The 8,844-nt window shown below is 40.8% G+C and overlaps 1 protein-coding gene across 1 annotated transcript; it reads right to left on the bottom strand.

The window, feature by feature from the left end:
• Positions 1–1,689: 1,689 nt before the first annotated feature.
• LOC149285246 (DAZ-associated protein 2-like) lies at positions 1,690–8,463 on the bottom strand. Its single transcript, XM_089495648.1, has 4 exons — positions 8,451–8,463; positions 2,964–3,085; positions 2,456–2,698; positions 1,690–1,818 (listed from the first exon to the last, which is right to left on the bottom strand). Exons 1-4 carry the CDS (start codon positions 8,461–8,463, stop codon positions 1,690–1,692), a joined length of 507 nt encoding a protein of 168 aa, XP_089351774.1.
• Between the last annotated feature and the right edge of the window lie 381 nt (positions 8,464–8,844).

Here is an 8,844-nt window from a genome sequence, read left to right as displayed (position 1 = left end):
CCCCATGTTTTTTTGTATTCTCCTGCATCTACGAGAATCTGTAGCGTGTCCTACTGATCTGGTAACTTCCACAGTAGACAGACAGTGAAAGAGGAAAGCGTTAACGTAATATATCAATTTTATTTTTCATATTAAGCAGAAAATGAAACAAGCCTTTAATTTTTCTCAAAAAGTAAGAATTTAGAAACTGTCTACAAATGACTTGGTGCCAGACATCAATTAGATGTTCATTCAGCTAGCATGCTTGGGATTCCTCCGAGAAACGCGGGCATTAAATACATCTCATCCTTTAATATTCATCGAGAACCGATTACCAATAGACTACAATGCTCAGTAGTCCCATGGCCAAAAAGCGAGGTGCTTACTACTTAGACATGTTACAGGCAGAAAATGCAGCTTGCAGCAGCCAATGCCAACGGGGCTGCCAAGGCATTCAACAACATGTATGAATAATAAAAAAATAAAAAAAAGAGGTCTATTTATTTTGGTCTTTAAATTATAATGTACGTGTTCTTATCGGCCCCCTGAAAGACCCAATTAAGCACAATATAAATCAAGATAAGAACCTTGCGTTTTCTTTTCCTGAGAGCGTTAAAAGCATTGAAACAGACTGGCCAAACAGAGATGTCAGGAGTGACATGTAGAATTTGCAGAACGTGTGATGATTTGCACACTCATACCTATGAACAAAATCTGGCAACATATCCATGACAGATACACATCATTTGTACTTTTCTCCCTACAGCTAATATATTGCTTCCATTTTTTTTATTTATTTTTTTAAAACATTGTCACTGTTATCCGAAACTTTTACAATATTTTGTTATGTGCATGTATTGGTTATAGGTGTATGCAACATCAAAAAAATATATATAATTTGTGTAAATGTGCTAAAAAAACAAAAACAAAAAACACCCTTCCTGCTGTGTGCGCACAAGTGCTTTCTCTACATCTCTGTTGCAGTGATGTCATAGAATTTCTTCAGCAGGTACTACTTTTTGCTGATATTCTAATAACCAAAATTACCCTTCATATATTTCCATAACGTGGTGGATTGCTTTTGTTTAAGCACCCTTAAAACAGATACAATCTACTTGAAATCTGGTAATTGGGGGAGGGGGGGGACAAAATAGATAACTGCAATTCACATAGGAAAGAAGTGCCAGCAGTATATGCTCATTTGATATATGTCCAATTAACTTTTATCTTTAGAATTAAAGTTTACCATTACTCAAAACTGTCCCAAGGCAGATTTTAAAGCTTGAAAAACCAATCCTTCTTATAGCTCAAAAAGGGCCCTTGAGATGTAATTCCATTATCCCCCTCGAAGGACATCAAGGTATCCTGAAATAAGCCTGTAATGTTTATGCATAATTAAGTGTGAAGATGTGCAGGGAGTATGTAAGGGGTGATATGGGGGGTTGCAAACCTGATTTTTTGTAAGTTTTTAATTTTTTTTACTTTTTTAAATGACCTCTCTTTTTCCATATTAGGAGTATTTAAAGAACTGAGCATCGGGAAGACGTCCCACTAATGTGCCTAACAGCGATTCTGGGTTAATATAATATAGCAGAAGTTTGTGGGAAGTGCTCACACTGTCAGATACCATTCCGCATACAGAAGGAGTTAGCCCATTTTTTTATTTTTTTTTTCCTTTATGCAACCCATTCTGTGCCTCTTCATTCAACTTCACCACATACTGTAGCCTCCATCAGAGCCGCCCATAAAGAAATTTCCTTTTCTCTGTGTGACGACAAGATTAGCACCTTGCATAGCTGCCAACTGAGCTGCGTTAGGTGGGCACCCAGGAGGAGGTGGCTGGGGGAAAAAAAAAACAAAAAAAAAACTATGAGAAACAATTTAGTGACGCAGCATATCTTCATTTTGGATCATATTTATCTCACACATTTACAAATATTGTTAAACATCACAAAAAAAAAGTACAATTAAATAAAATATCAAAAAGAACCACAGAAATTGTTTGTATACACTACAATTTGTTCTTAGTACAGTAGCCCCTATACCTCAGCCCTACAAAATACTCAACACCAGACAGTCAACATTAAAGTCATGATAATGCAATCTATCAGAATCAGTATCATCTGTAATAAAATACCTGCTTGAGTGCTCTCATCCAAATGCTCTCATTTGGATGAGTGCTCTCATCCAAAGTGAGAGGGTGGTCGATAAATAGAACAGCCTCCCAGCAGAAATGGTAGAAGCTAATAGAGATAGGAAGTTTAAACATACATAGGATAGGCGTAAAGCTACCCTGAATCTAAGACAAAACAAAGGGATAATTGAGGCCCGAATGAATGGGCAGTCTAGATGTAACAGTACTTCAAACAGAAGCTTAGATCTTTCTGTGTCTTTCTTATACTTATTATTCATTATTTTAGCACTTTAAAAATAACAAAAAGAAAAAGAAAAGTCAGCCCATGTTAAGACGACTTACTGGCACATTTGGATTGCTGCCATGTCCAAATCTAGCGCCGGGATCAAAACCTCCTTCAACGATGACTGTGGAGTTAGGCGGATACACAGGTCCAACTGGATAATACGCCATAGGAACTGAGGAAGTCATGGGGGCAACTTGCATTGGCTGAGCCATGGGCAGGTACATAGAGGTGCCTGGGTAGGGCGCAGAGAGAGGAGCCATGTTGGCACCAGGGGGGTGAACATACCCTGGACGGTAAAGCTAGAAAAAGAGCAGGGAAAAAAAAAAAAAAAAAAAAGGCTTCAATTATTTAAATTGCAATTACACATATTTTAGCAAACAGACCACTCATTGCATGTAATTTATTCTGATTCCTTACAGTGCTGGTGTGTATTTCAGTTTTGCTCGAAATGTTTTTGAACGTTTTGCTAAATTTCACTAGATCAACACTGGTTATACAAAAAAAAAACAAAAAACCTTTTATGTAATTATGGCACTTTGCTTTATAAATGTTTATATACGTTACCTCGGAATAAGCTGGAGGAGCGTCTGTATAAGGAGGAGCTTGAGGAAGATGCATGTTTGGTGGGTACACAGACTGAGGATTGGGTGGCTGGGTTGGATAGGCTGGGGGAGTTGGGTATTGGCCTGTAGAAAAGGGGTGACAATGTCAATATTCAGTGCAAGAAATAAATCATCTGAATGTTGATAATGAGGTGGATGCATTTCCATTCTTCAATAGGTCAGGTCGAGACCCCTTGAAAAGGGGAAAACAAACAAACAAAAAAATCCCACAAAAAACATACTTTTACATTCGCCAATTCCAATAATTCAGAAGTTCAGTACTGTATATAAACGCAGAACAAATCTCTCCCCTAAAGTGTATAATCAAAGAACTTGTGACTAGAAAATCAACTAAAGGTCTGAAAACAGAGCAGTAAAAATTACCTTTGTTTAGCTAAATGCCTACAGTTCTGCTCCAAAGCACAGACGACACAGAGACAAAGGTTTTATTTACATAAACTAAAGAGTACAATCATATGGTCATATTTGCATTGTCTACAGCGATAGAACATTCTCACACGTCTCACCCCCCCAATGCGGCTTCACCTACTCATAAACTAGCATCAATGGAATTAGAATATGAGGCTTCAGTCTCTTTTACATCTTCCAATACTAAAATCAGGAGGCATTGCTTGCACATGCTTATCAGCTTACCATTGAAGTCACTGAAGCAGCAGCCAATCACATGTGTCCTGGCAAAACATCAGCGTCCTGATACCATATACCTGATTGGCTGTTGCTGCTCCAGTTGACTACAGTAGGAGGGAAGTATATTGATGTATGTTTCTGGAGGCAGCAAGAGTCTCACCTTCTAACTCTGATGATTAAAGAATGCCTGCACCAATTTGCATGCAGTAAAATGTAAAAGTCCATGCAGAATTGCACTGCAGTAATCCTTTAACTACAAATGATAATACACCCAAAGGCTGCTTTTTAGATGAGATGGTTTATCCCAAATCTCCAACTTTTGTAATTATTTTACAAACCCGTTTAACTTTCATTAGTCCCCAAATAAGATATCTGTACCCAATGGTAGATATCCTCTAAATATTGGATATTCCACAACTAAATAAACAGGGAGAGAACAAACGGAGGAATCCTTAGGTGATGCCACGTGTCTTTCTGCGGTATAGTGGCCAGTATATGGGGTAAGGGGCAGCTTGGGTTCTGCCCTGGGTCAGATTTGCACAGTGAATTACAGCAGGTATAGAAACGGACAGGTCAATTGCTTTTATCGGTTGACTTTTCCATGGCTTAGCTTATCAAACCATTGAGCAAAATTTTGCCTTGGGTGTGCCGTAATACCCTGGGAAAGGTTAGACTTTCATCTAATGATCATAGTACTGTAGGGCAGCAATGGGACATCTAGCATGAAATGTATAGACATGATTGTTAATAGCTTTAACGGATAATGTACATTTAGAAAAATGTCAAAAGAGACAAAAGTATTTTATCCTTATACTTTTGTCATCGAATAATTTCTGGCACAAAAAAAAAACGTTAATGCCAGATGGTTGTCAGGTACCAAACATATACACTATAAATACAGTTCCCTAAGGGGCTTCTCCTCCTGGATGAGCCTTTGGGGACTTGTGCTGCTTGGGCACAGGCGCTGTCTTTATGTCATGATGGCAACATAAAAAGGGAGGAAATGATTGCTGAGAAACAGAAAAGATATGTATTTAGTCAAAAGCCAAATAAGAAAACAAACAGCATAGTATGTTTGCTCATTGAAATGTAAAAAACTGCAAACATACCCCTCTCCTCCCTTTTTCAACACTAACAATATACTGCAGCAATCTTCTGCTAAATCAGCAGTGCTGAGAGCTTTCCAGCTCCGTGTGTGAATGTAGGATGTGTAAAAAGCTTGGGGAGCAGGAAGAAGCAGAATGTGGCATATGGTGGACTGGCAACGAGCCCACTTTGTTCTGCAATATGCTTGTCCTCAGTTAACACAGAGGGCTGAGACTCAACAAAGCTACACCCCATAAGACAACCGCGTGTGCGCTCTGATAACATAATGGTATAGAATCTGCAGTCTTAACACAACGCGGCCTGGAAATGATTTGCAGATAATCCTACATTCTGATCCCTGGAGTTATTGGAGGCGCAGGCTAAATAATGGCTTTAGACAGGAGTTAGCATATACCCTTCCAAAGAGTCACTGCGAGGAAACCTTTCAGAAATCTGAAAGCTGCCCTCTAGGTTATTTAACAGTCTGGACAGAGCTGGATACTTTGTGTCATACTTCTTACAGTCACAGCTGGGTCCAGAACACAAGCTGTACCAAGATCATGCTTCAGCGACAAAGGCCTAAGCTAGCACACTAACTGGGCGCAATGGTTACAGCAGGGACAGAGTGCCTTTTGGTTTAAAGCTCAGCCATGAGGATCCCTGAGACTTGTAGTTCAGCGGCCAACGCAGTTACCTGTTCATTCTCCCTGCGGACCATTTTTTAAATGAATGGTCGCATATCACAGAATGAAGTACAGCATTCAGTAATATGAAAACAACAGAGGGTCCCATTCAGTCCCCGGGCCATCAGCATCCAATTGGTGTTTAGAAAATAAAGAGTCTGCAGTACATCTTCCAGAATATTAACCATACAGCAGTATTTCCCAAGCAGGAAGGCATCGTTCCCATGAGCTGGATTTGGCCCTGTCAGTAACATGCCGTATAGGCTGAGAACATCATACACGGCTGGGCAAACTCGATAAACGGCAGGTCAGAAACTACAGTCAGGGATCTGCAGGTAGATTTCCGACACAAAATACCCTACCCCATGCAAGCCACCAAAGTCTAAAGGACTGTAGTACATTCACCAGCAGCTGCTTATTATTATTATCATAAATTATTCACTGATTTACGCAACAGCATATGCACAATGATGAAATAACTTGTGCATTACATAATTCAGATTCAGAAGAAAGTGACACGGGCCCTGCTCAAACTAGTTATTCTAGCTTCATTGTCACCGTGCCTTACAGATACACAGAATTATATGGGTCACAATAAGTCTTAAATATTTAATGTTTACCGTGCTTGAGCGGTTCTCGAAATGTTGCGCAAGCATTCCTATAATTGACAGAACTCCTAAGTGTATATTATACACCATAATACTTATGTATTTATGAAGGTCGTAAAGCTACAAAGTCCACGTATTCTTTATTTATTTCCTCAAATAGCACTCCAGTCCCTTTTTCACATTAAATGGGTATTATATTTCACCGCATCCGTATAAGAAGTCTGATTTAAAGGGATGCTCTATATCCCAATGCAGCCCTGGTACCAACAAAGAATGCATAATAAAGTATTTTAATGTGCATTCTTTAGGTGTGATATATATATATATATATAAAACAAAAAAAACCCAAAATTTACATTGTGAAATGCTGCAATTCATATGCTTTTCTTGTTAAACCCCCTGGAACGTGCGTGAACCACTTAAACTGGCTAGCAGTAATCATGCACATTCCTGCAATGCAAATAGCTGAGGGGGGGGGCAAATCTACATGGGGGATTCTGATTAATCCCTCTATCGACATAATGCACATATATGTTATAGCTAACACTCAGCTACCATGTGATGTGCATTGGATGGCTGGAGTATTCCTGCATTTACAAGAAGCAGGGAATATTCCCCTGTACAATACCCATTAATGGATTAATCGAAACTGAGGTCCCATCCAAATAAATGGGAGTGGCAGCAATCACATATATGTTCTGAGCACCAGTGTTTGGCCAGCATATATGTGACCGAATGCTACGGACTTTGACTGGCACATGCAAGAAGTGTAATTACTAATGCTTCCAGGCTTCAGGAAAGGCACCCGTTCAAGAGTAACCAATAACTTAAGAATGCATGCAATAAAATGCATCGGAGTCCGTGCAAAATGGACGCCAACATGGATTGAGAAATAAAAATATAATTTCAGGGAGTGGGCCATTCTTTTAATACAGGGATAACATTTTTAACATTTAAAAGTGAGGACCTCATAAGAACTATATCAAGTACATTACAGATCTATGTGTTACCATTAACTGCATACAAGATAATGACATTAACTAAATTTATTAGACACAAACACCAGCTGCCAGCAGGGCTTGCCCAATGCGCGGCCCCCCACACCCATCAAAACCACGGCATCCATGATATCATGATTAATAAATTCAAGCTCTCCTCCGACTGCTTCTGTATCCCTGTCTCCTGCAGCACCACTTCTTCTTTTGCCTCTTCTCATTTTCTTCTGTTTTCGTTCGCTTCTCCCCGTGTCTTATTTCTTCGTCCACTTCTCAGTGAACCTTGCCTCCCGGTGCACTTCTGAAAAAGGGTGGAGCTTCCAGGCACACCCTCTCCCCTGATTGGAGTAACAGGGGATAGACTGTCCTTGCTGCTCCACCTCTTTGCAGAAGTTCATTGAGAGGCCAAAATAATCCAGGTAGATCTACTGAGAAAGAGAGGAACAGAGCCGCTTCTTTCTCAACAAATCTATCCCGAAAGAATTTACCTTGGGCTGGCAAATTGCCATCTGGCTCCAATGGACCCACCGAGACCCATGTAAGGGCCGACTGAGTAGTATTCTTCCCTTCCATGTCAGGCCTATTATTACACTGGCATATCAGATTACAGGAATTTCACTTACATAAGCACATCTGATGTGTTTAACCTTGGGAAAAAAAAGATTTACTGAGTTCAAAAACAACCTCAAATAATAACATTTAAAAAAAAACAACAATGGCAGACATTTTACGTGAAGAGTCCTAACTAAACAAGCTGGTCTAGTGATGCCCTCTCACAAGCTGTTGTAATAAAGCTTTACTGTTTAATAATAAGTCTGTTACCATTTCCGGGTTCTTAATTGTGATAAGGCCCTGTGTAAATATACACAGTGGGTGTCTGATAGGGAAGCTGTTGGGGGAGGGGGGATTAAACTGTGAACAAAAACGCGCCAGTTTCTACTAGATAAATACATGACTGTAGAACCTCCAAACACACACTGAGCACAAACCCAGTGTTTGGGGCAGGCGGCTAGCCCGATACACAACCCTTACGGTGTGCAGTACTATGGCAGCCAAAGGGTTACAAGCAAAGCATCACGGTACCTGGTGCGGGGCCGGGCTTCTTGCAATCAGCATGCCAAATTCCTGCACGTAGTAGTCAGCGGGTCAGGTGCTAGCCTGGGCCTCTAATAAACACCTGACAGCCGTAACGCGAACCCCAACAACCCCCGCCGCACCGCAGGCGGCCCCTATTTCTCGAGGAGCCCTGGCCTGATCGCTGTTGCTGGCAAATGGACAGTCACTGAATGGCGCTCGCTTTAGGTTCGGTGCTGCAGGGGGCACTTATCCCTAAATTCTGTCCGACCCTAACATAGGCGACACGGACGCTTACTTATGCCCCAGGCACCCCTCATCTCCAAGCTACACGTAAGGCTGACCCCTGACTTGCCTTTATTATTCATGGCAGCAGGATCCGCTGATGTTGCCGTGTCTGTATTTTGTCCGTGTTGTTGTGGGTGATGACTGCACTTCCGCTTCTCACCACTTCCTTATTGTGTATTTTTTTGTGTGTCTTTACACGTATATGGCAGCGAGTGATCCAGATAGGGAGCGCCCTCTGCCTGTACTTTCAGTTTCCATTTATAGATCTCCAGTCTTTACCGCCTAAATCCTCCTCTAACCTGCCTCACGGGTTCACTCCCACTCCCAGAGCACCATCCATAGTGTAACCATGCATTTTGTTTTTAACCATACCTGCTAAGTTTCCAATTGGGAGTTGGAAGTCCCTCTTTTTTTTCTTGATGTCCTTCTATTGTATAAACTCAGATTGTTTGTTCCATATG

The sequence above is a fragment of the Sceloporus occidentalis genome, unplaced genomic scaffold, assembly GCF_023333645.1.
Source record: "Sceloporus occidentalis isolate IW3139 unplaced genomic scaffold, rSceOcc1.0.p SCAF_82, whole genome shotgun sequence".
Classification (NCBI taxonomy): Eukaryota; Metazoa; Chordata; class Lepidosauria; order Squamata; family Phrynosomatidae; genus Sceloporus; species Sceloporus occidentalis.
This window is presented reverse-complemented; position numbering and strand designations above follow the sequence as displayed.